We start from the raw sequence: 27,891 nt of genomic DNA, 5'->3' as shown, positions 1-27,891 counted from the left end.
CCCGCATCTCATGGCTTTCCTAAGTGGCCAAAGGGGACAGCAACCTTCACTTCTTACAGGGAATTGTGAGAGGGTTTAATTTACTTGCAAAACTATGAAAATAAAGAACTGTACAATCATATTGCTTTGCCTCTCAGTATTAAGCCAGAAGTCAGCAAATTGGAGATGAAAATGGAAATGATGATTAGTTTTCCCAAATACCAACTGCAGGCTTAGCACTGCTTACAGCCGTTGTTTGCATCAACACATCAATAACTCATCTTTATCATGAGGGAAGTACATTTAAAATGGATTAACAGATTTACAGAAGAGCTTTTGCACAGTGCTCTGCAGCGTCATTTCCCTCAGCACACGGTGCCTGCATTGCCTGGCGTTTGCTTCCCTTGCAGGGCAGATCCTTCACTGCAGGAATGGCAGTGACATCACTCCCTGCTCGTTAGCAGGCATTTCTATTCACCAGTTTTTCATCAGTTGTTCCCGAGTTTCTGAACTCATTAGCACTGGAGCAAAATAGTTTTAGTCATACTTTGCCATATGCCTTTGGCAATTAAGCAGGATGGCTCAGTGCCTTCAACTGAGGTTCTGCCTAAGCACCAATGATAAATTAGAACTAATTACCATTTTCCAAGTTAAAACAGACTCAGCTATTTGTGTGGTCAGTGCATGGAAATTTATATTGTCTTAAATTTCTTGCAAAATTTCATTTGTTGCTCATTGTTAATTTGAGGGTGTCAGATCTTGGAAGCAAATACAGACAACAGTTGAAGTGTTAGGATTAACCTCCCAGAGCCAGGGATGCTCTGAGGATACCCAGAGTATCAGCTTTATGCATGTGGCCTCAATGGCCAAATCTGGAATTAGCTGAAGTTAATCTTCCTTCTCTAAGGCTGCTCAGGCTTTTCTCTTCCAAAGGCCAAGATCATCCCCAGCTAGAGTTACAAGGACTTTCTTACCTCATTTACCACAATTCAGAGCCAGCTCTTGGTCAAGGCAACATAAAGGGTTATCTGATGACATTCAGTGGCTTATCATGATAAAATCTCTTCAGATAAAAGAACTAGAATCTCCATTTTAGGTTTTGTGCTTTTAAGAAAAGCATGAGTGAATGTTTTTGAGGTTAATCAGGAGATATACAAGTGGTGAGATTACAGCTCATTTTCTTACAGTTAATTTTTGTTTCCCAAGGAAATGCAAACTCAGTTCGAAAGGAACCCTGCATAAACTTGATGAATTTCCTTGATGAGCAAACCACTTTCATTTTTCAGAAAACTGCAGGTTTTTCAAGGTTATAAAAAGCTCTTTGTGGAGAGCCTGGAAAGGCAGGCAGTTGGTTCTGAACTCTGTCCCAGGTGCCCTGTGGGCAAAGGTTGGGTTCCAGCTGGCGCTGGGAGCTCCTGTCGGAGCTGGCTCCCGAGGGATGGAGGATGCACATCCCATGGAGGGTCTGAGTGCTGCAGCTGCCAGCACAGCCCCAGGGCTGGAGTGCTGGTTGGGGTTCTGGAGCTGTGCCCCCCCTGCTCTGGGTTTTCCCTGTGGCCACGAGGAGGCCTGGGCTGCCCTAAGGGGCACCTTTGGGGTGTCAGTGCACCCCAGGCTGGGCTCCCTCACCCCAAATCCTGCCTTTTTACCTGGATAACTTCAACAACTCTTCCCTGTTGGTAATTAAACAACTTAACCAGGATGCTTCACTGAGTCTGGGCCACCCAACAGAGCAGGGGGTTTGCATTCTGGATGGAAATTGTGATGACAGAGCAGCACTAAATGTCCCATGGATCCTCTGCCACAACTCTTTACCTCCAGGATTGTAAAATCCCCATAAGACACAATCAGTTACCCTGTAACAACCTACAGGGCACCAAGAAGTGGGTTGTTTTTTATTGCCTGTGCTCCAGTGAACCAAAGGCAGGGAAAGATGAGCCTCCAGTAAAGTCATCAAAATGCACGAGTAAGTTTTGTACTTTGTCTCAGTTAAATTCTAAATGAATCAAGCTTGGTTGTAATTAATTTTGTTGGTTACAAACAGGCACTGTTGTCATTGCTTTGGGATAAAATAGAGCTGCCTGGTAGTATTTAAGTTAAATTTACTGAGATAATTCTGGTTATTACCCAGGGATTACAGCCCAGGGCCTCTTCTGAGAGTCTGATTCTTCCCCAGGCCTGGGCTGTGCTGAGCAAAGACACCAGGGCAGTGAGGAGCTGTCACAGCCTGAGACTCAAGAGTGAATCATCCTAAAACACCCCAAACACACCAGGAGCACGTTCAGCTACTGACAGAAACACTGGGAGATGTTAAAGGGGGCCAAACAACTGGGAGCAATTGCACATTGCCTTGCTCCCCTAACACTATTGGAAACAAGAATATGGCACTCCTCAATGTACAAATTAATGAATTTCTGTTTCCTGGCTTTCACAGTTTACTCTGCTGAGCCAGCCCTAGGGCAGTGGGAGGTTCTGGGAGTGAAGGCAATGAGAGTTTCCACAGTGGATCACACACACCCCACTTGGCTGCTCCTTTCTACAGATCCAGAGTGAAAAAGCACAAATAAAAAAATGAAACAGCTTGGACAATCTCAGTTGTCATAAATTGGAGAGAACTGTTTTGCTTAGTGTAGGAGAATGAAAACCAAGGGAAGAGGATAACTTTTTTTATCTTCCTGTAAGATAAAGGGGTGAAAAGTTACAATTTTTAGGTTATAGTTACAACTACTCCATAAACCCATGGAGAAGAAGTGAAATTCTGTGGCTCAGAAAAGTTTGATTTGCTAATATCCTCACTTATTGCACATACCAGGTGGCTGGTTTTAGAAAAAGCTATTTAATTCAAATGAATATGCAAAAAATTATACGTCCTGAAAAGGTGGAAATTCAAGAAAAAGTCCAACTACTTTCATTATTTCTCTCTGTTAAATGTTCCTTTAAAAATGACGTCTATGAAATCCTGACACATTAACAGAAAAAATAAATAAAATATACTTCCTATCTTCCTTGCATCTTTTCATTATTAATTCTTGCCCTTGTACCCCACCTCAACTTTATGTTAGAAATGTTTCAGTGCAGAAATATTTTTTCATTTTTGAGATTGCATCTACATTTGAGATTATTTGGTTAAAAGGAAAAACTAGCACTAAGTGGCAGTTCAATTTCTCTTAAATCAAGTTATCTTTAAGTCCATTAAAGATTCCCTTGAACCATTTATCTCATACCTAGAATTTATTCAGTGCAGTTTACATTTAATTTCTGATCAAAAGCTTTGTATTATTTTTTTTTTTACATCAATGGGATAATCAGATTCCAGAATTCACAGTAAAATTCTTTGCAATTCACAATTAAATTTAAAAATCGATTTTTTTACTTGTTATGTAGACTTCTCTCACCAGTCTTTCTTACTTGAACACCTGAAAAATCAATGCATTTCCCATTTGGCTTCCTAAGGTACATTATTTTCCCTATTTTCTATGATTATGCAGGTAATACATGCATTTAAGAGAATAAAGGCTGCTGTAATAGGGGTGGCTGAAATGCTGCCTTGATTTTCCTCCCCACAAAAGGAGCCCCAGAGCCTCTCCTGGTGAAATGTGACCCTGAGCAGATCCTGCTGCATGAGCTCACCTCTGCCTGTACCAGCCCCACAGCTCTGCCTCTGCTGTTGGATTTGTCACACTTGCTGGGATTTGTTAAGCAAAATCATTCATGGGATAAACTCTGAGTACTCTCAGATTGATAATTTGACATGACTGTTGATCTTGTTTCATGCATTGTCTTCTTAGATTTGTCAGGCTGGAAAAATAGGAAAAAAGCCTGAGACAGCTTAAGAATTGACAAGCGAACCAATCTGTGCCCTCCTTGCATGTGCATCTGCTTCATGCACTTAATGGGATTTTTTTTATTTTTAATTTTTTTAACTTTCCTCTGTCAAACAAATGCACAATTTTGTCTCTGTACTCAGAAGTCTGGTTTGGTGTAGGTGGTTTTTTTTTTTTTGTTTGTTTGTTTTCCCCAGTGGGTAATTGTCAAAAGAAATTCACTGCTTTGTAGCAAATAAATTACTTTTCTGGTACCAGCATTTTACTGTACAAATATAATTGTGTATCACAGAAAATAAAAGCACATAGCAACTGATAGGCTATTTGATCCAGAACCAATAATAAGCCCTAAAGAAATCACCAAGACAGTCACAAAAGCTCACTCAACTGGAACTTTTCTTTACTCACTTACTCAAACTTTTGCCCCAGCTTTCACCAAATGATTGGCCCAAAGGAAAGCTCTGGAGAAAGCAAGCTTTGTTTACAAGCAAGAGAACTGAATTTAGCATGGCATAAACTATGGGTGGGGGTTTGGGGTTTAGAGGTGAAGTTTTTAAAGAAATGGGATGATTTACTTATGAAATTTTGTAATCTGCCTCTACATAGTTTTTAAAAACTCATCTCAAATAGGCCAAATAACACTGTTAAATGTCTGGCTAATTCATTATGATGAAATTTCTTATTTCTATTACTTATTTCTATTACTGAATCTTCAGATTTGGCAGAGTTACCTCAGTATCTCCAGCCTAAGGTCACAATTGTGACTTGGCTGTGACGCCGCCTTCAGCTCAGAGAGGTGCAGGGCTGGCATCACTAAATCTGCTCTATGAAATGCAGCTGAACTGCTTGGCTCCCACAAGAACTCTATCAATTCACACTGGTACTGTTTGCAGCAGAATTTGATGAAGTTAATTTTGTAATTTAAGCTGGGGCAGAAAGCCAGGGCAGAGCCTGCCTCCTGCACTAGGGATGAACTCGCCCAGCCCTGATTTGGGTGGTGCTGGAAAATCCCAATTGTGCACTGCAAACTCCATCAGCCACTGGGGCTGGGATGGAGTGAGGGGGAAATGGAACTTCACAAGTCTAGGGCAAAGCATTCAGAAACTGCAGAAAGCAGGAGCCAGGTGACTTGCCCAGGAAAGGAGGTTTGGAATATTCCAGCTCAGTGCTGGGAATTCCTGGTGCAGTATTTTGCCCCAACAGGGCACAGCAGCTCCGCTGTCACCCCATGCACTCCCATGGTTTCACCCAGTCCTTGGGGCCTGCAGCTAATTTTGATCAGAAAATTGTTTTACTTGTGCTGCACTTAAGGAGCTTTTATGTGAGAACAATAAATTAGAGGGCTGGCGTGGCCTCAGGCATGGATTTGAAACAAGTTTATGTGAACATAAAAGGAAGAAAGGAAAACCTGCTCTTTATGATTATTTACAACACCATTGGGAAGCTCCATTCCAGGGATTTCTGTTTGAAAAGTACCTTTCATGTTCTGCAGCATTATCTCCTGGCTTTTCAGCAGGTAAGGGGCTGAGAGTAAGAGCTCTGTAACAATTTACTCAGCTCTGTTTGATAAAGAGCTGGTGAATTAGGCCAGACAGATCTGACAATCTCCTGCTCACTTGTCCAGTTTAAGGAGGAAAATGTCTAAGAGCTGAAACTTAGTTGCCAAGAGCTTTACTTGGGTGCCAGTTTATATAAAGTGAAGACTAAGTGCATTGAAACTGGAAAAGATGTGTTAATCCTGGCTCACCATCTGATTTGGCCAAGACTGCCAAAGAGACCAACATGCCTGAAATTTAAGGAAGAAAACAGAATTAACTTTAGTAATAAACAGGATGATTTAGGGAAAGCCTTGAGTAACTCACTTGGTTATACTCCATATGTAAAAGTAGATAGGAGACACCATAACATTTGCTTAATCCAGAACACTTCAATTTTCAAACCGTTCTTTTTTAAGAGAAATATTTTTCCAAACAGGTCTTGGAAAATATAGGAGTGAGCCCTACAAAAATCAATCATCATTCTGTTTCAGTAGCAACTATTTGTTATATTTCTTGAATGAATGCCAAAGATTTATGGGAGTTATTAAAATTGCAAAGTTAACCCAGTTATTCAAATTAAAAGTGATCAAATTATTCAGCCTAAAATAGAAACTTTTAAAAAATTAATATTTGGAGTCCATGATGAGACTGCAAATGCACTGCCCTGCATTTCAATGGCATGTAAGTTTTAAATAACATAGATATTGTAAAACAACCGAATATTAAATTCAATGCTAATTAAAGCCATAAACAGGTTATGTGTGGTGTGGTAGGAGATGAAGCACTTCTGGGAAATAAGGCCTTTAACAAGCTTGGAGCAGCAAGCTAGAGATGAGCTCATCAAGTTCATTATTAATTCATTTCTAAGAACACGGCTCTGCTCGTGTAAGACCTGACAAAACAGCACGAGCATGAATTTTGCAAACCCGAGTAACACAGCAGGCAAAGCTCAGCCACAGCTGAGTGCCTCGGTCTGCTACACAATAATCCAGCCCCACTCGCTGGGGTCCAGCTCTTCCTTCAGCAGTGTGGGGTTAAAGGCACAGGAAAATATTCCAGAGTGGAAAAAAATTAATAAACAGTGAATCTGGGGTGGGAAACTCTAAAAAGAGCTGTTACAATAAAAGCTGGTGGTCAAGGCAGTTGAAGAAAGGATAAAATTCCCCTCATAGTGAATGAGGAATGTTCTTCTCCATGCCAGGACTCCTTCACTTTTCAGCATGAGGGATCCCCCCTTCCATCAGCAGGGAAAATCCACTTAAATTCTGTGCTGCAAACAGGAGTGAGAGATACCTCGGAAAATATTTGCTGTTTCCTCACATTATGGGGCTAGCAATTGACAGGGAAGAGAGAGATTTGTGGAATCAGTATTTTAAACATATTTTTTCATCTATGAATCTTGCTTCCTCATTTCACATTTCAGCCAGGATCTCTGGGAGAAGGAATTCCAGGAAGGCTGGAAGAGCTGCAGGGCTGCCCAGGGATGTTACAGAGGGAGCAGAGTTATCCATCATTGGGCTGGAGAGTGAATTCCAATTGCTCTGCAGGGACAGAACTGCTGAAGGGAAAATACTGCACAAAATACTTCAAGTAGAAGTTCACCCTTTGCCTGCTTCCCAAAAATTCAGGGAAAAGGCTCTTGTAAATTCCAGAGTAAATGATGTGAAGGATGGTGTGGCATGGAAGGACACGCTGGCACCTTCCCAGCTGCTCCTGTGCTCCAAGGCCTCATTGCAGCTTCCTGGGCTCCCCATGGAAAAATCAATGATGTTGTAAAAGCAGCTCATTGAATGTGTGTCAAGACTTCCTGGTTTTCCTGGAGTCAGAACATTTTATGTATAATTTATAGATATGATCAATGGCACTTCAACAAACGAGAGCTACCCCAGCAGCTGAAATCAAGAGAGACCAGGCAGAGTTAAACCAGCAAAACATCCTCACTTGGGTTTTGTCCAGACAAACCTGAACCACACCACAGAACTGAGCAGTTGAACATTAACAGCCTTGAAAAAATTTTTTTCAGCAAATTTATACCGTGGAAGTATCCCACTCCTGATAACTGAGGCTCATCACCCTCCTCAGTGCAGGATGAGCAGGCCTCCACAGTTTCACCCCAGCCAGGCTCACAGCCCAGCATACCTGAAGAGCCATGTAAGACACAGAATATAAATACTCAGTTTTTAAATAAATGGTTTTTAGGCCTTAATATTCCAAAGGAAAAACCCCATCCGTATCTGTCTTCCCAAGCTGGCAAACATTAAGAACAACTGTAAGTAAGAACATCTCAAAGTGTCAGTTATCTGTGCCAGGACAGATTTAAGACTTCCCAGGATGGTGACCTTGTCCCAGGTGTCCTTGTGCTTTCCACCTCAGCTGGGAATAAACACATTCCTGAGGTACCAGGAGGAAGGAGGACATCTGACTCTGCCTTTTGGGATCTGAGGCCCTGTCCCACCTCCATCCAACCTCGGCCTTCACCACTGAATCACAAAGGAGAAGCACGGAGTTATTTGGGCTAGAAGAGCTCCCAGCAGGTGCCTGTTCTCACAGCCACCCACAGCAGGGCCAGCTTTAATGTTGGATCAGGTTGTCCAGTGCCTTGTGCAGTCAGAAGTTTGGAATGTCCCCCCAGCACATCCAAGGACATTTAAAACTCATTACAACACCAAAAATGGAATTTTGCTCGCCTCTGCTCTGTGTTGGGACAGTGATGTGGTGAATAAAATTAATTACTGCTGATTTTCCATGTTGTTGGGGGTTGTTCTTGGCGTTAGAAGGGGAATATATATATATTATATATATATATATATTTATATATATATTTTATATATACACACACCCCCACCACCTGGGTGTTCTCCATACGAGCTTTGTTGTGGCTGCACTGTTTGATATACCAGAAACACTGATCCCACTTAGACTTCCAGCCTTTACCTACAAAACGTCACAAGGGTGATGAACATAAGCCCATCAACAACAGAAAAAATTCTAATTAACAGAGATGAGACCAACACAAGGAACTTCCCTTTGCAGAGCTAAGACATGTCGTGGCAGGAAATGTCAGTGAAGTGAGCCACAGAATGTAATGTATTTACTGGAATTAATGGAAAACTAATTCCTGAGAACACCATGAGCCAGCATTCCATCAGGCTCCAGAGGATATTCCTGTGAGAGATGAAATACTGAAGCACCAGGATAAAGAACATCCCACAACAAAGGGGACACACAACTCACCTGTTCATCTCTTCAAGGCAGTCGGTTGCGAAGTAGAAGCTCTTTATTTTGGGGTGACACGCTTTGAAGGCACTATAAAAAGAGCACAAAGAATAAAAACCACCTTTTCTTTCAAACATCTTGTCTACAAATACACCAGACTGTCCTGCTCTAATTCTTCAGCATGTTACAGCTTTCATAGGCGTTTTTCATCTTCAGTCTGAATTTTGCTGTCTAAATTTATCGATGGATTCCCCCAGTCTGATTTCATCTAGGTTTGTGAGCCTCATACTTTGCAAAAATTTCGAAAGCACTTGAATGCCTTAAAAATATAATTCCTTTTGATAACCACTGATGTTGTACATCTAAAAAATTCTTGGGTGAATTTGAAAGTCTTATTGAGTATATTCAAGTCCATCTTAGTTGAATTCCAAAGATCAACTAAAGAAATAAATGTTTGATCCCCCCACCTCTTCTCATGTATTTGATGACAGTTTTATGTTCTACAAAAAGAAATGCAGAGGGGTGCCAACTTGAGCTAGAAATCACTGGAATAATAGATAATAATCAGATGGCATGGGTGATTATAGTTCACATAAAATGCTTTTTGTTAATGCTTTTATGTGGTCTAACCCCTGAGCTCTCCTTCAGCTGAGCAGTTGAAAACTGCTAAGAACAATAATCACAGTTTTTACAAATTTTTTGTGTGAGTATAATGAAAAGGAGTTTTGCTATCAAGGAAACCAGAAGGTCCCACCATTAAAGATTATTAATTTGATTAGCTGGCAAATGTTAAAAAAATGCCACACTATCATTCATAACATTTATGTTAAAATATGACATTTATATGGTAATTACCAGATGTAAGAATTAGATTAGGAGTCATTACACATGGAATTATGAAGAACCTGTGATGCAATGTTTCCACTATTAATAGCTTAAATGCAAATGAGTGTTTTATTAATTACTATGACTTATTGCAGTTTTCAAAGACAAGATGAAAGCTGAAGAAGCTTCACCTGGACACAGTGATTTTTTTATATATATAATTAATACAAATGCATCCAGCAACAGCTTTCCTAACAAAAGCCCTCCAACAGATTTCTGAATTTCTGTGCAGTTTGTTTTTTCATGAGATTACGGATATAAAAGGTAAGGTTATCTTTGCACAGAGGGTCATCATTAAATATTAAATTCCATAACAGGAGGCTGTAGAGGTATTTAAGTGTTGTTTTGGCATCTGGACAGTGATAATTTCCACTGCAGAGCCTCACTGCCCTGGCTACTGGTACTTTGCAAATGAAAGCAGTGAGTGACTGAAATCCCACACAGGGATCCGTGTGCCCACTAGATGGCACAGGCTTGTTAATTATCTCTCTTTTCATCATTATATAAATGCAGTTTTAAGTACGCTCTGGTCAACTTTATGCTTTCTTTTAACTGATTGCTGTGATATGATTTTAGTGTCAAGAATTCTTATCATTCTTAGTCTTCTACTTCTGCTGTGGAACTTTTTAATCCCTCCATGCCAGCTGAGTACCAGCATCTCCAATGGTTCTATGGAAACAGCTGTGGGTAAGAAAGGTGGAACAGCTTTGTGTGTTTGGGAATTACAGCATGGCACACCTTTAATTACACAGAGATTAGCAAATACTGTACTTCCAACAGAAATTCCTCACACTACTACATTTTTGATGCTGAAAATAGAAAATCCTGACGAAACAAACACTCCTGCATTGTTCTGCTGTTGGTCTGAACTCTCTGCAGCATCTGCACCTTCTCCTGCTCCACTTGCCCAACCATCTCCCAGTGGGATTGGCTCAGATTGGAGAGGATTAGGTGCTGGATCTAAAGATCCTAATCCTTTTGGCTAATCCTGAGACAATATCACATGATGGAGTTTCTGCTTGTAAATAGGATTATTTTCCTGGACAGGAAATTTAAATACATACAGGCAATCAAATGCCAGTGATGGGGTTTCAAGTCAATGTTAATGGGTGGAAGTTAGTGTGATAAACAGAGTGTACTTTGGCTCCACTGTGCTCCTGTCATGTGATAAAATCTATGATTAGTGGATCATTGTCTAGTGGAAGGTGTCCCTGCTCACGGTAGGGGTGGAATGGGATGATCTTTAAGGTCCTTTCCAACCCAAACGAGGCTGTGATCCTGTGATTATTAGAATATTTTACATTCTCACAGAACCCTGCCTCAGTTAAGGCACAGAGAGGTGAAATCAGGAGTGTTCAACAGGTCAGGCACTGTCTGCAGGCTCCTGGCTCAGCTGTTGTGAACGTGTCATAAAATGCAGAAAGAGCAGGAAATTTGTCAGGGTAAATCAGGTAAATGCTGCAGGTCTGGCTGCTTTTGCAAAGGAGTTCCCACATGCCAGGTCCCTGCAAACTGCTGTAATTGGTTACTGTATGAATGTTCCTTGAGATCTTTCTGTCTGATATTGTGATCATCTCCTGAGATAGTGAACATTAAAGCTGCAATAATGTATTGCACTGTTACATATCTGCAGACTGCAGAAAAGAGATCTTTATTGCTATGAAATGGAGATCCCAGTTCTGTGCAAACTTGAGATTGAAATGTACTGCAGTTCTGTGTCAGGACTGCAAAACACAACAATAAATCCATCTCCATCTCCCAGCAGTGTCACTGGGATTATTATTAGGGAAGTGTTTAGATACATTTCTAGCATTAGGAACTGCAGTCTTCACGGGAATAATTTGAGATGTATAAATATGAATAATTTAGAGGAATTATATCTATATATTTACATTTGGCTTGGTTTGGAGGGCCCCAGACTGGCTGCAATAATCAAGATGTGGGGTGGTGAGTGCCAGTGTGAAGATTCCTCCCTCCATCCATTGGCTGCACTGCAGTTAACACAGCCCACAAGTTTCTTCCCTGTGGGGGCCCACTGGTGGCTCAAGGGGGCTTTGCTGTCTGCAAAGGCTGTCAAGCTCTTTTCAGAAATAATAAAATTATGAAACTGTAGCAACATTTAAGCTGTACCTTCATGTCTGCCTGTGCTACCATGACATTTGTATAGAGCTCTGACTGCACACTTTCACTATGAAGTGCCAACACTGTGGCATATCCCTGATAAATTTAAGACCCAAATTTGCATTAACTAGGCAATGAAAATTTTCACTAGGTGGAAATTGCTGAAGGTTCAGGCAAGGCACCAGTTGATAAGGATTAATTATACCTGTGGCTCAATTAATCTTTATACTTGGGGATCAGCGTCATCATGGGGCATTATAATTATCAGTTTCTGTGAAAATAACATGATATTCATGTCATGCCACAGCACACAAACTCAAATAACTATAATTTCTCCTACTCTGTGATCACTATTAATCAGGAGGATGCAGGTGTTGCCTAAAAGCAGTGGGAAGTTTTTCAGTGGCAATGCAGAATTCCTCCTTTCACGGGGACAAGGTCATTGCACGTCCAGCTATAGCCTGGAGAGCTGGAGCAGCCTGAGATAATGCCAGGGCTCCTGAAATAATCAGGGTACCTTCATTAAATGCATTACTGAGGCAAATCATCAAACCATACCCAGTGATGCCTTCAATTATCTATATTCTTGTGAAAGCTTTCTTAAGGCTATTCCATCACTGTGAGCCATGGACATCAGGAGCAGCCAGGCTGGGGAGCAGAGCTCCCCCTCCAACAGAACAGTGGAACAGAGAAATCCATTAATTATCCCAGTAAGTCTTCAAATCCTTTAGTTTCAGAAGGGTTTGAACATTTCACATCAATAGCTCTGAAAATAGCAGAGATCTGAGGGGAAATCCAAACTGAGGTCCGAAATGTTCTTAGTTCTGCACTGGGGAGAGCTGAAGGGAAACTGACACTGTGCTTTTGGCTTTTCACTGGAATCAGGCAGTGGAATGATGCTCACTCCTGGCCTTGCAGGACAACCCAGAAGAGGACAGGGAAGTGGTTTTACAGCTGTGCTCACAGGGGCTGTGGGTTGGAGCTGGCTGGACACAGCCAGGGGCCCCTCTCCCACTTGCTGAATATTCTGAATTTCACTGCACTCACTTCCAGGTAGAACAGTGGCTAGGGGAAGGTGCAGTTCTTGTGATGGGGGAAATTCTTGAATGGTAGTCCATGAAGGAAGCAAGCAAATGGAAATTCAGCTCAGGAAAAAAGGGAATATACTATGAACATCTTCATTATACTTTTACCTCTGGACCTGCCTCTTTTTGAAAGGATTCAAAGCCTGGAGGTTCTCAGCTTTCAGTTGTGTGCAAAGTTTCAGTTAATCGGACTTTTCCCTGTGCATATACCCTACAGAAATCCTCCTCTAAGCTGAGTTCTGAGGGACTGTGTTCTCATGCTTTGAGGAAAGCTCTGGAAGCTATTTCTAGCTGTGCACAATGACCTTCTGTTTGATCTTGGTTAATTCACTGAAATCTGTTAAGTGCTTTATATTCTAACAAAAGGGTATTATTTTTCCTGTATTTTTGTTCAATATCATTATTAATATCTACTCATTGCTCTGAGGTATTTATAGTGCTCAGTTCATGTTTAATTTCTACAGTGATACCCTCAGCTGAAAGGAGAAATAGAAGTGTAAATTGCACTGTCTTGTACTTCCCTGACACAGTAATAATATCCCCAGACAAGAACAGGCAACTGAAGAGGTTTGATTTTCTGATGAGCAGTCTCTATTGTAATTCATACCTTCAATATTTCTATTGTACTGTGCTCACAGCTGTTTCCTCAGACCAAAACTGTATTCAGTCATTGGAAAAGCAGAGGAAAAATCCAGGATGCTTAGTTAAAAGTGGGAAAGTGTACAGAAGAGAAGTGCAAATATTTCAGGAGATACCAGCAAAGTGCTACACTCAGAGCATTGGAATTGTTCTGTTAAACCTGTTGATTGCAATCCCAACACTGTTTGGAAGCAGTTTCCAATGGGTGTCTGTTATTAAATATTCCTTAATTGTGCAAAGCTTATAATATGCTTTTTAGTGGAGTGGAATGTAGCAGTAGCAATATGCACATAAGCAATAATGTAGAGTTCATTTTGCATATGGAACCTAAATATTTTAGCAGCTGAGAGCAACACAGTATTGGGCATGAAAATCTTCTCTCATAAAAGAGAAAATTAAGATTATATTCACCATTCCCTGCTATGATATTTGTTATGATATTTCCTATGGGAAAATACTGCCCTACTGAACCTGAGAAAGTTTTATCTCTTTACTAAAGTATTCATTGCTTTTTGATTTACTTATTCAACTGAAGCTGTATCTGGACTATCTGGCAAGCTGGCTAAAGAGTTATTCAATTCATTTTAATCCAGTAAATGGAATTTACATTACATTGCATCTTTTGTAATAAAGAGAAATACTAAAGCTTAAGTGGATCTATGATGTTATATTTACAGTTTTCAAGGTTTTTTTCTCAGTAACTTCCTTCTCTGGACTTTGCAAGTGTTCAGTACTATGTACAGCAAACTTCCAAGAGCAATCCTTTACAAAGATAATTGACACATTACTTACTGTTTTCGTCTGCATTCAATTGCTCTGTCTATCCTGAATTCAGGTAAACTAATGAATCCTTCTGCTTTTTGATCCTATTGAAAGGAAAAAAAAAAAAAAGATGTTGAAAATGAATATAGAATTAAACAAAAGAGAAATGAGCAGCAGCTGTTTGGGGTTTATACAAAGAACAACTACCCAGTCAAAGGAAATACTGAATGTATTTTTCAGAAACTGTTTTTCCTATGGAATGGATTTAATTCATCACACAATGTAAATAACCTCAGTGAGGTAACTAAACTGGTAATTTCTCAAAGGAGGTACAGCCGTCCCAAACCCCTTTTGCTGGAGATCACAGAAAACCTTTCAGCCCCAAACACAGCCCCTGGACAGAGGAGAGCTCTCAGATTCTTCACACAAATCAGCATTTTACAGCTGTTTGGTGGATCTCTCTTGAAAGTCACAGTTGTCACACCACGGCCCCTGAGGAGCTTCCTTGGTGAGGTCACCTCTGAGTAAGGGGGGAGGAAATAACCAGGAAATGCATCCTGCCACTTTTTGCTGCTTTTGAAGCAATTCAGGAGGAAAAGCAGAGGGACATATTAACAGCAGGCAGGTTTTTGCAAGGTGTTAGCAAGGGCACAGTGAATTGTGGCTTGGTTTGGGGCACAGCCTGAGAGCCAGGGGGACCCTGCCAGTGCCCCCCACCTGGCATGGGCAATGTCAAACCCCACAAATCCCTTGGTCACCCAGAGCAGCCTCTTGGGCTACAAAAACCACAAAAACTGAGGGGAATTATGCTGCTGAGCACCTCCTCTGGAAGGAAACTGGAGAGGTGGAATAAAAGATCAGTAACCAAAGCAGGCTGCAGAGTTCAGCTCAAGCTCTGGGGCTGCTGCACACAAATGGAAGAGCATCACTGAACATTTTTGGGCTTCTCCCCTCTGTTATTTCCCTACGTTTATGCAGATTGCACCAGCATAGGCCCATTGGTTTTCAGGAAAATTTCACCAAGAACAGCATTTCACACATGAGAAACTGCAAACTCCAGACTAATTCAGCAAAAAGCAAGAGGAACATTGATATAAAAATAACTTCTAGATAAAGAGATTTACAAATTCAGATTTTCACATCTGCTTCACAGAATGCTTAACTAACACAAATGGTTGCACTTTACACATCCCCCCTCACAAGTGAAACTGAGTGTGAACACTGTGTTAGTCCAAATAAATCTGTGGAACAGGATTAACTACAGACATACTCATTTCTTAAACACTGCCATGAACATCGGTTATTTTATTAAGCTTAAACATGGACTTGGAGACTTTAAAAAAGAATTTAAATTGAAATATTTCCAGCCAGAGTGTCGCAGACCTGGCAGTTCATCCGAGCATGCAGTAAAACTAGTAAAAATAAAAATAGTAAAAGCATGATAAAGCTTAAGGTTTCATTTTGACTTTTTCCGAGCACGGCCCGTACTTACATTCTGGTTTGTGTACCAGTACAAGGAGGAATCCTTCAGAATGAACCAGTACTTTTTCCATTTCTGGGTGAAATAACCTTTGGCATCCTTTTTCTTCCAGAGCCAGCCCTCGCAGTCGCCGTGGCCCAGGTCCTTGCAGGAGATGCGCCTCCTGCTCACGCTGGAGAGGGAACTCCCTGGGAACACCACGGGGCGAGGGGAAATGTTCCATTTGTAATTCAAGCATTTCCCTCCCAGCCAAACCCTCTCCAGACTCGCAGTGAGCCATTTCCAAATTCAGCAGCGCCCTGGGATTTGGGTTTGCCCGTGAGCACAATGAAAAGGGCTTGGTTTAGGCAAGGCTTCATTTGATCTCTAGAGGGTTTGTTCCTCTAAGGGCTGCATTTATTTTCTGATTAAGATGGACAGCACCGTTCCAAAGTAAAAATGTATTTATTTAATCTCAGTCAGGAACTCAGAGTATGACACAATCTCTACACAGATGCAAACACTTTTTTCCATATATTTTCCCTTTAGCAGCAGAAGATTTGTCAAATTATGGAAATTTTTAAACCCAGTTTTTATAAACAATAAAAACCAAAGATTGTTCACTTCCATAACAATGCATATGATTACATGATTTTTTGAAGTGAGCAACAATATTTTAACTTTACAGCATCCTGTTAAAGGCACAGCACCAGGAATAGGGTTGTTTTTTTTTTTTCTTGGTGTTATTTCAATGAATTCTAATGGAAAGGTTTAGATTGCCTTGTAAATATTAATAAAACCAGGGTTTTTAATAAATATGGTGTAATTTATTTTCCTGGGGAAATTTCCTTAATATATCATACTTTTTTTTTTCTGAGAAAAATCAAGTTTATGATGCTATAAGGATTGCATTTGTCCTACAGCTGTGAAACAGGGAAGAAATGTAGAGAATATAAACCACCATCCTTTGCTCTGCAGTGTTCCACAGGCAAATTCTCATCAATTTGCACACAGATGCTCCTTGCCTTCTTCCTAAGGAAGAGGAAATTTTTCCACCCACCCAAGCAGTATTATACCTATAAAACATTTCTTTAGGTATTTTAATTTGGTATTTTCCTTTATTGCTTACTATCAAATTTAGAAATATTTGAATCATTTAAACTGTTGTTACAGATCACTTATTATCAGAGAAGGAGCCTCATGTTCTAGTTTCAGAATGTTAACTGAAGGAAGTTACCTTTTGACCATTTTCTGCTTTTTACCCTGAGGGAAGCGTAATGGAATGACTGTAAGAAAAAAAAATAAATAAATTATGAAACACCAGTGCAAGTAACAGCAGTAACATGGAAGAGCTTTCATTCACTCCCCTCTCCAGGGTTATCACAGCATCAGTGATCACAGGATCTCCCTTCTGTCATTTTTCTCTTACTACTTTCCTCAACATCATAAAGAAAACAACACTCTGCTAAATCTGCAAATTAAAATTGCTTTAAAAATATTAATTACAATTGCAATGAAAGCATCGAGGATTCTGTGCATGAATAGTTGTGCAGTGGTTTGAAAACTAAAGATATAAACTCCCACAAAGGAGCTGATAAACTGACTGGTATTTGAAGTTTGTTGCATCAAGGAAATAATTATAAAAATATGCATTCAAAAAGAAATATTCACCACAAACATTATATACAAAATCCTGTGCTTAATGACATGTCAAAGTCACACTCTTCCCACCACAGAAACAAGTTTTTTGAGTTGGTGGTTGACAGAATAAGTCCCAGGAGGAAAAAAAAAAAAAAATTCTTTCATTTTGTGGCAGCATTAGACAATTGCTACAGATTCTGGGGGGGAAAAAACCCTAAAAGCATCTCTTTATTTAGACCTAAAAACAGGGATAGTACTCCAAAACCGGTAAGGATTTGCCACCAATGTACAAATGCTTAAGAACCCTAGAAAATAATCAGGTGAAAACAAGGCTCCAGCTCCAGAGAGACAAAGGTTTATTTTAAATGAAAGCAGCAGAGGGAGGAGTGGGTTTGGACATGCACAGCCCTGTCTGTGACCCTGATTTAGCACTGCACAAGGGAAAGGCTTTGTGGGGTCTGCAGGGATCAGCAGCTCTCTGTGCTCTCCCGACCTCAGCCTGCTCTCCCAGCCAGCCCCAGGACAGGAATGTCCCACAAAATGTGACAATTGTGGCCGGGGAAGCTCAGGGAGGGAGGGTGCAGCATCCACTAACTCAGCACGTCTCCCTTGTTTCACTCCATCTCTGCACATGTGTCTGTTCGCTCAGGAGAAGACAAAGATCAATGCTCCTGCGCCGGAGGGAAGGTGGCAAAATCCAGAAAATGAAACAAAAAAAACTCTGAGAGAAGGTATCAAATGTGCACAGCAGCTCTGGGGGGTTTGTGGATGTGCTGCAAATCACAGCAGCAGTATTGATCTGCCCTGGTGTGTCGACTGGAGCTCTGTGCTGGCTGGGGCTGGGACAATCTGCTCAATGTTCCTCTGTCCAGAGAAATGCAGCAGGGCAAAGCAGGTGTGTTCCTGAAAAAGACATCACCAAATTTTCCCCCAGTTTAGGCTAGAGAAATGTAGGGACGGAATAAAACCCTACAATAAAATGTGGGTAAGTTTCAAGAACTGCAAGACAAATGAAATGTCTGGAGGGGGAACTCACCAGAAACTGGTATGCATCATTTAATACCAAAATTTTAAAAATAATGACAGAAGCAGCACAACAAATCAAGGGAGAGCTGAAAATATCTTTCTGAAATAAAAATATCTTGCTTCTAAAATGCTTAGCTAATTATTCCTGTTTTGTTTATGCACACATAGAATTTGTTCAAACCAGGAAACTAGAGAAAGTGAAAGGTTTGCAATACCTTAGGAATCAGTGGTTAATTAGCCCTGCTAATATAAAAATTCAAACTCCACATTCTGAGAGATAAAAGAACCACTGTAATATAATTAACTTGGTGGCAAACACTGTAAGGAAACAGAGCTCACAACTCCAAGTTGTGACTCAGAGTTGCTATGGGATACAGACAGATGATGGAGAACTCACTGGGGCTGTCAGTGTTTCAATTCTTATCTCAAAACCACACCACGAGGCCACAGTCAGAGACAGCACACCCTGCCACCCCCACCCAAAGCCAGCACGGTGAAAAATGAAATTAAAACGGTGCTAGAATTGAATGGATGCTCCTGAAGGTAAATTAAGGAGTTCTCAGTGTAATCAGGGATAGGAGAAGTGCTGGCACAGAAACACTAAATGAAAGTAAAACTGGTTGCTTGTAGCTCCACTGGTTTTAACCTCAGGAGTTTTTAGGGGAAACTGCTTAAAACTGAGTCACCAGAGCCACAGAAAGGTTTGGGTTGGGAGGGACCTTAAAGCTCATCCCATCCCCTCTGCCATGGCAGGGACACCTCCCACTGTCCCAGGGACAAGCCCTGTCCAAACCCATCAGTGTAAAATGTGCCAAGTCAGAATGAAGAACTGACACTCGACAAATGAAGGTTTCTGTTGTTTGCCCTTTGTATGAAATAATAATAAAACAAAATTTTTTACAGCTATTTTCCATTGAAAATGGAGCACCTCAAAATTGGTACCACAAAAATATTTGAAAATCTTAATCCCCAATCTCCTTATCATAGTATTGGTACTATTTAAACATTCTAAGAGTTTTAAAACTTTTCTTTAGCTTCAGGGTAAGCCTCCCTCCAGAAGTGCCTTCCAGCCCAACATGGTGTGTGATTCTCCTCCCCAAACATCACACACTTCAGAACACACACCAAGATTCCTAAACTTAACTGAATTCCTAAGTTCCTAACCTTAACTAAAAGTATTGCAGGCACACTGACCTGCTGTGTTTGCAGCAGCCAGTTTCCCTAATTTGGAAATTATTCCTAGGTTTTTGTTTTCAGCTCTTTCATAACATAGGCAAATATCAAGGTTTGGGATATCTAAGGTATCTTTTTAAAATATGGCAATGAATTGAAAAGTTGAGGCGTTTTTTGCTAATTTAAAGCACATTTATAAATCATTACCTTCCTCATGGATGTGTTTCCTGGATGGTCAATGCCAGAACTTGCATATCTAGGACAAACAGAAGAAAGATGTCAAATAACCACAGGGAAAAAAAAGAAAAAATCTGATTACATAGTGCTTACAGATAATCTGTGAATTTCTAAATATAACCACAGCATCCTGCAGCACAAAGTTCTGCAAGACTTTGCTACAGGATGCCACAGATACCAAGAATTGACACTTTAAAATGCAAAAACACCATCTCTGATATATGTGAGCTCTGTAGAGACTGGAGAACACAGCAGAGCAGCAGCACCAGAGGCCTTTCCTTGTGCAGTGCAGACTTGGCCATGATGGAAACAGGACACTGAATCAGGGTCAGATTTGTCCTTTTTGTCCATTTGTCCTTTTAATCCATTTTTCCTTAGTCCTTTTTTATCCATTTGTTCCAAGGACCAATACACACATGGACTAAAACACACATGTAGCATTTTGGATTTATTTACCTGGTCACAGGAATGCATTTTTAATCACCTCATCTGGATCCATGATTTACATTTAGGTTACTAAAACTTCCATCTCAAATATATTCCTGTTACAACCAGGAAATTCTCACTGCAGATTAATTATTGAGTATTTTGCAGTGAGGTTTGAAATCCCTGGCTCAGGTCTCTGCTCTGGGCTGTTGATGCTTCGAGCAACTCAGGTGCACCTGTAACTCTCTGCAGTACAGGTGCATCTGAACATGCAATATTGACAGCAAAATGTCAAGACTGAAAGTTATTTTTAAAATGTTCATCTCTTATCTCTCCAGCATTAACCACAACTAAAAAAAAGTAATTTCTAAAGCACGCTGCCGTGACCATGATTAAAATAATCTTTAAGCATTATTTACAAAGACAAAATGTGTTATGAGAAGGAACTTGAGCAGTGTTTTCACACAAAAAATAAGCAAATATTCAGCAAGATGTTGATCCAAGCAGCAGCTGTGCCCCGTGTGACTGATGCAGTTTTTCTGCCTCTCTCCCCTCGCAGAGGGACGCAGAGCTCTGCACCCAGGTCCCCACAGGGATGGCACAGCCACATGACATCCCATGGCCAGAACCCACAGGGCTGAGGCTTCCTGGGAAAAATTCTCCTGAAGTGAAGATCAAAGACCAGGGAGAGCCCTGCTAAGCACAGCCAGGTGTTTGTCTGCAGGAAAGCTGAGCAGTGGTTCCTCACTGGGTGCCTGTTACTGCTCCTGTGTGAAACACCCCCCAACAGGGCAAAGCTCCTGGCAGGCAGGGGAACAAAGCTGCTGCTGCTCGGGGACAGGCAGCTCAGCTTGCCTTCCTGAAACCCACACACCCAGGGCTTCCACCTCCAGCTGCAGGCTGCCACTGCCTAAATTGATGCCTTAAGTTTCAGCTTTTATATTTTCCAGATTCTGTACTGGGTTGGTGTGTGACTGGGGACAGTGCAATAATAAATATCACAGAAGCTCCACAGGTCCCAGTGTGTTAAAATCACAGAATCCCAGTTTGGGGTGGAAGAGATTTTAAACCCCATCCCACTCCACACCCTGCTGGGCTGGGGCACCTTCCACTAACCCAGGCTGCTCCAAGCCCTCTCCAACCTGGCCTTGGGCACTGCCAGGGATCCAGGGGCAGCCACAGCTTCTCTGGGCACCCTGTGCCAGGGCCTGCCCTCAGGCAGAAGAATTTCTGTATATCCAGCCTAAATTTCCCCTCTTTCAGTAATTGAAGGTAATGGTATTTCACCCAAATATGTCAATCTATCTACACAGTTTGTCTCCTGGTCACCAAAGCTTAACCCTAGGGGCTAAATATCTGAAAATTGTTTTTTTTATTTTGGTTTAAGCTGTTTAAATCGCTTTAAATAAGGTTATTAGGAAGGTGATATAATTCTGCCTCTTGAAATATTTTTCATATTGAAAAGATATAATATGGTCATGTTTTGGACCTGAAATCTAAAATGTGTGGGAGAAGGACTCTTCTGTAAAAGAATAGAAAAGCATAGCCTTTTGCTATGAAAGTTTGCCAAAATTTCATCAAGTTGTATGTCCCTGGAAAGTATCTCTTGGCAGATGCCCTGTCCTGTCCACCAGGGATGCTCCATCTGGATTGCAATGTCCCTGCCAAACCGGGCACGTGCCACCCACTGGGAAAAATCAGGAGCCCTTTGCTCTGGGAAGAACAAAATTTCTCAGAAGGAAAACAAACTCCTGTGCAGCTCTTCCTTGTGGCTGCACCAAAATGAGGGTGGGGAGAAGGAAATGAACTGGTGAGACATGTGGCTGTCTCTGGGGAGCGTGTGGGGTTTCTTTCTGATGCACAAAAGTCAGGCAGGAAGGAGCCCAGGGAGGGCAGAGCCAGGCTGAAAATAAGGAGAAACAAGTGGGAGAACAGAAGAAAGGGGCTGGGAGACTAAGTGAAAAGAGCCAGATTTACAGAAAACTGTAGGTTTTGAACACTCAGGTGTAAGAGGTAAAGGCAAAAGGTGAAATGAAGTTGTTACTTCAAAAGAGAGCAAGAATAACTCACTCTCCCCCCAGGTAACCCTGCACAGGAGGGATGCTGCAAAGTGGAACAAAATATTAATATTAAAATATTAATATGTTTAATCTCCTGTAAAAGCAAACCCCCACACTTAGCTGAGGTGATGAACTGCTGGCACTGGAGAGGCAGGACTGGCTGTTGTCAGATGAGGTGGAATTCCATCTCACTTTAATCTCTGCCAGCAGTGCTGCCCCATTGGGTTAATAAATGCCATTTTAACCATGCACAGCACACCAGGGAAACAGCAGCAAATGGTCACCACTACAGCTGCCTTTCAACTGCATTGTGATGTTTAAAACACACATAAAGAGGTAAAAACGCTGTCTGCCCTGAAAAATCAAGCATGAGGTGGTCAGCAGCTGATAGTGCTGCACCTCAGAGTTTTAGCTGTAATTCAGGGATGTTTATAGCACTGAAGGGAATCATCAGCAGTTGTAAATCCTTTAGACCGGTCAAAGGACTCTAAATCTAATTAATTATCCAGCTTCTTAAATAGGTTTAGGCCATATACAGGATGCAAAACCATGAATAATTATCATAGATTACAACTTAATTACAATATATGATGATGCAAAGTAGCTGTTGCTTCAAACATTCTTTTAACTGTGACTTTTGGATGCAACATGAATATGAAGATATATCATCAGATAAACAGCAAAGAAATGAAAGACAAAATCACTGTTTTCTTCATGAAAATAAATTGATTCAATTCAGAACTAAAGGCCAAAGTGAAGACCCCATTTCTAACATCTGTGTACTCCAAACCACAAATAGAAGCAGTAGTTTTGTACAGACTGAATTAGAGGTAGATATTCACTGAAACATTCTGCCTGTTGGTTATGAAAATTGTGTTAGACACACATTATGTTTTTCATCCTCAGACTGAGCCTGAAATATTGAATTTCAAAAGTAAAAAAGTAGATTGGGAAACATAACAGTAGAATCTTTCCTCTCTACAAATATTTTATAAACTTTTATCTGAAGAATTTTTTAATTTGTCATTTATATTTATGTTTGATGTTGGCAAATGAATGCTTGCTAAATGATATCAGCACTGATATCTCTAAACCCTGAAAATTTGTTCCTCAAATACTGCAACAAAGTTTCTGAACGTAAAGAAAGGAGTTTAATTCCCAAAAATAACTCTGTATATATTTAAATATATAATAACAGAAGTAATTACCTTTCAGTATCTCCACTGACTGTATCCCCTGCTCTCTGTAGAAGAAAAATAAAGAGCATTAAGCACTACTAAAGACCAGACTTCCTTGGTGCTCTGAGCACAGTGAAACAAGTGACAGAGGAAAACCACAGTCATTCTGCAACTCTAAAGCAAAGGAAATGGAACATTTATTTCAATTTCCAGCTAAGAGTTATTTTAAAATGAAGATCATGCTTAAAACTACTTGCATTTGCCCTTACAAACTAACTTCAGGTGCTCTCTAATTGTGATCAAAGCTCTTTAAAATAATGGAGCTAAAATTTGTTTGAATGTTTGTAAAAGTGTTAATATTTGAAGGGGAGTTTAAATGCAAACAACAAATATTGCAATGTAAAATCAGAATTTCAGAAGGACAAACTTTCTTTGACATCACTGTTACAAAGCTTTAAATAACTTGATTTTCCACACTGGTTATCTATTCCTCTGAGGTTTGGAAATGAACCTGCCTTCATGGAGTAAGCAGCAGCTGATTCGGGGTTAAAATAAAATCTTCAGACAGTTTAAGTAACTTTAAAACAAGTTTTATGATGGAGGAATTTTGCCTCAGCTAAATATTGAAATTTACAAAAATGAAATTACAAAAACCCACCCCCAAATAGATTGTAAAATTCACACGTATTTGTTTATAAATGCAGAAATCTGCAAAATCTTTGGCTTTCTGGATAACCAAGCAGAAAATAATAATTTTAGTAAGTGCCATGTCAAGTGTTTTGATGCCACTGCTTGAGGCCTGCAGCAGATGCTTGGTCACAGACAATATTGAGTCACAGAGGAGCTCAGAGCACAGAGGGGAAGGGACAGGAACTTTCTGGGTGCATTTTTCTGCAGGGTTTCTAAGGCAGCTTTAGAACCTGCAGGGGACAAACACCTTTGGCCACCTCCTCCTCCAAGATGCGTCCCTTGCCCCTGGGGAGCCCAGCACAGAACCAGCTCTCAGCTTTCAGTGCGCTTCAGCTCAAATATTCCAGCAAATGTGAGCTGCAAAGATGATCCCACTCAAATAAGGAGCCTTATCTGATGAAAAATAATGAAATGTGCCCTTACACTAAAAGCAGGAGTTCTCTGACATTCCTGTGGAAACCAGGCAAAGGCAGGAGCTCCCCACTGAGTGACTGAGTACAAAAACCCTAACAGCCTTTCCTGAGAGCCAAAAATGCCTCAATTCTCCTCTGAGGATGCTGAGATGTAACCTAGGGAACTTAAAAAAATTGAAAATACCCTCACGTTTCCTCAAAGCAGACTGGAAGGGTTAACAACACACAGCTAAAGGAAAATAGCTGCTTGAGAGATGTTTTTGGTGCTGAAAATGCAGTGCTAAACACGAATGAACCAGCCTGAGCATCCCTGGAAATACTGGGACAGCCCAGGAAAATATTGTGTGGCCAAGCGAGCAGAAGAACTTTGACAGCAGCACTACCCGTGCTGCTGTTATAAAAATAGAATTTATTCCTACCAGAAGGCTCAAAGCTTTCCTTCTCTTATCCCTCTGACTTCCAAGGTTTCTAATTTTAGCAACTAAAAGTGGGACTACTGATTCAGTCAGTGCTTCCCATTCTGTTTCTTAATTTCCTTTTCCGAAAGTGCTCCCGAAGTAAAAGCAAAGTGTTTCCAAATCAGGGTTTATTTCCTCTCCCCAAATGGGACCCATCCCACGCTCTCTGACACAGCTGAAATAAAATAAACCTCCCTCACCCTGCTCTGGCTGCTCTTTCCAGCACCTGAACTACAAATTTTCACTGCTATAAGAACTCAGTTATTTATTTCCTTCCAAAAAATTTCACAAAAACCACTTCTGTGCCACGCGATCACCTTGGATTGTGGCTTCCAGATTTCTTTTGATCAGACAGATTTCATAAGTGTGATGTGAACTTGCATATATTAGGCTGAAAAAAGACTTACTAGAGAGAAATTTGCTTCTGATAATAAAACACATTTTTCTAGAGGTCAGTCTTTCAACACCACAAATTTTTCTGCATTACCAAGCATTAATTTCCAAAGATATTGAATAATGTAATCTCATTAACTGAAGCATACTCTGTAGCAGGGAAATTTAAAAAGACTCCATAACAGTGTGAAAAAGAAAAATATGATTTAACCATTGAACAACTCATAGATTATTGTAACTGATTATTAGTTGCTATAATTTAGAAAAGAGCAAGAAGAATATCTGTATAAATACAGAGAATATTGTTGATATTAGTACTTGAAATATAAAATGCATAATTACGCCTTTTAAAATCTTTATCAATAATTAATTTATCATAAGAAAAATCTCAGCTCCTGACCAACTCATCACTAACACAGAGATTATTACCAGTAATTAAGTGTGGACACGTGGGATTACTACAGACCTTTGTCACATATTTATCATCTTTTATTTGACTGATTTTCTCCCCAAAGAAGCTTTCTTGGGAGAACAATCTTGTTGTCAGCTTGAAATGCCAACCTTTATAAAGGATTTCTGATACTCTACATGGAAACACCCACACTCTGGCATTTCTATAAATGTCTACCTATAGCTAAAATTAATTTCCTTGTGTAATTCTAATTACATGCAGATTCAATGCTGACAATGACAATGTGCAAGGCTCCTACCTGCATTTTCAGCAACTTTTGTTTTTTTGAGCAGTTACTTCTTACCACTTTGTGACATTTGAAAAAGAAATTGCCTTTTCCTAGTTCCCAAAGTAAAACTTTACTTCATCTTACTACAAGGCCACTTTCATGAGTAGCAGACATGTGGGAGGCTCAGGAGACACAAGTCTTGTCATGCTGTCAGAGACTATAAAGCACAAATTCTGTGAAATTCAGGTCACTGGCACCTATCTGCCTTCTTTAGTCAGCTCCACGTTCCTGGAGCTCCAGGGATCCCCACGGATCTGCTGTACCTTGCACGAGTGGAGATGAAAGGACACAAAGCCTCTCTGGTGCCACCAGCAGATCTGAGGCTCCTCTCCCAGAGGAAATCCTGTAGAAAGTCCCATTGACCTGAAATTGCTATAAATAACTTATACCAAAAAAATTTAAAAAAAGTTCATTTGAATCAGATTTTCTTCTCCTAAGTAAAGAAATCAAATAAACCACGAGAACAGAAGAGCCCTGAGCTGCAGAGATTGTGTGAAAATACTCAACACTCATTATTTACTTGTTTCCTGAACAAGAGACAGGAATAGTTGGTGATGAGATTAGAATAGTTTCATGATGGGTGTTACTAATCTCAGTGGTCAAATTCAAGATATTTATTCCATCTACATATATAATTTATTCACATGCAAAGATTCCAAAGCTTCTTTAACGTATGTTCTTCCCCTCTTCTATACTCAGATACTGAATTATTATTAAGAAAAGTAAAAAGGAAAAAGTTATTTGTTCTTCTGCTTCTTTAACTCATATCTTTATTATCCTGTAGATTTTTCTTTATCATGTTTGTTCAAAAGCAATCAAACTGTGGCCTTGTTACAAGGGGCTTTACTTGTCTCTCTACCTCAGAGAGCTGATGCTTTCAGCCACTGAATCTGCTTTCAAAATTATCATGCTGAGCTAAAAATAAAAACGGCCTTTGAGGTTTTCACTCCACTCACCCTTTTTGAGAGGAGAGATAACAGAGACAGGAAATCACCCAGTGAAATCTACATTCATGTACAGTGGGAGGTACTCAAATTTGTGCTGAGGAAAAACAAGAGGGCAGGTGAGGAGAGGAGCTGGAGGAGAGGGAAGGGATCCCCGGAGTTTGTGATGGTGGGTGATGATCAGCACTGTCAGCACACGGGGCAGCAGGGGAGCTCAGGAAAAACAGGCAATTCCTCCCCCTTCCTCTTCCTCACCTCCCCCATTCCCATGGGAACAGCCCTGTCCTGCCCAGGGCTGACCTTTCTGCCATGAAATGCTCCTGTCCATCAAACCCAAAATCCTGCCTTTCTGCCATGAAATATTCCTGTCACCCAAATGTAAAATTCTGCCTTTCTGCCATGAAATGCTCCTGTCCTCCAAACCTAAAATCCTGTCTTTTTGCCATTAAATATTCCTGTCCTCCAAACCCAAAATCCTGACTTTCTGCCATTTAATATTCCTGTCCTCCAAATGTAAAATCCTGCCCTTCTGCCGTGAAATGTTCCTGTCTTCCAAACCTCTCCTTGTGCTCCTGCTGGGGAAGGAAGGGGGAAAGGACAGGGAGCAAGGCTGAGCCACTGAGTAGAGAGAAAATTCAGAAGAGTCCCCGAAAGGTTTCAGCTGGATTCCTGCACTTTGATCCTTTCAGCAGCAGAACATGATATTTGTGTGATAAGGGAGAGATTTCTATTTGGTGCATCTTCTGGAGGATAAATATTGCAATTGCCATAGCAATAATATCATTTGTAACTAATATTTATTAACAAATGGCTCTTAAATTTGGCTTTAGACTATATATATATGTATCTAAACTGCCTTTTCTTGGTAGCCTGGCAAAACAATAACAACAAGGCATAAATTCATTTGCTAAAATAATACAGTGCAGTACAACTTAGTTGTGTTGTGGTTCTCTGGAGTCAGAGGACTCCAGAATGTTTTACAAATGGCAATTTACCCATGAAGT

General features: G+C 40.6%; 1 protein-coding gene across 1 annotated transcript in view; it reads right to left on the bottom strand.

The window, feature by feature from the left end:
- The window catches only part of LOC121331788 (connector enhancer of kinase suppressor of ras 2-like), a 165,394-nt gene that overhangs the window by 6,032 nt on the left and 131,471 nt on the right, over window positions 1-27,891 (bottom strand). The window contains exons 15-20 of the mRNA XM_041396540.1: window positions 23,280-23,314; window positions 19,556-19,604; window positions 16,746-16,794; window positions 15,542-15,717; window positions 14,080-14,153; window positions 8,576-8,647 (exon numbers count right to left, since the gene is read on the bottom strand). Of these exons, the coding sequence (XP_041252474.1) occupies window positions 8,576-8,647; window positions 14,080-14,153; window positions 15,542-15,717; window positions 16,746-16,794; window positions 19,556-19,604; window positions 23,280-23,314 (455 nt within the window). The remainder of the gene's footprint in view (window positions 1-8,575; window positions 8,648-14,079; window positions 14,154-15,541; window positions 15,718-16,745; window positions 16,795-19,555; window positions 19,605-23,279; window positions 23,315-27,891) is intronic.

The sequence above is a fragment of the Onychostruthus taczanowskii genome, unplaced genomic scaffold (assembly GCF_017590055.1).
Source record: "Onychostruthus taczanowskii isolate IOZ18803 unplaced genomic scaffold, ASM1759005v1 scaffold13, whole genome shotgun sequence".
In the NCBI taxonomy this organism is placed as follows: domain Eukaryota; kingdom Metazoa; phylum Chordata; class Aves; order Passeriformes; family Passeridae; genus Onychostruthus; species Onychostruthus taczanowskii.
Note: the sequence above shows the minus strand (reverse complement) of the source record. Positions and strands in the feature narration are given on the sequence as shown.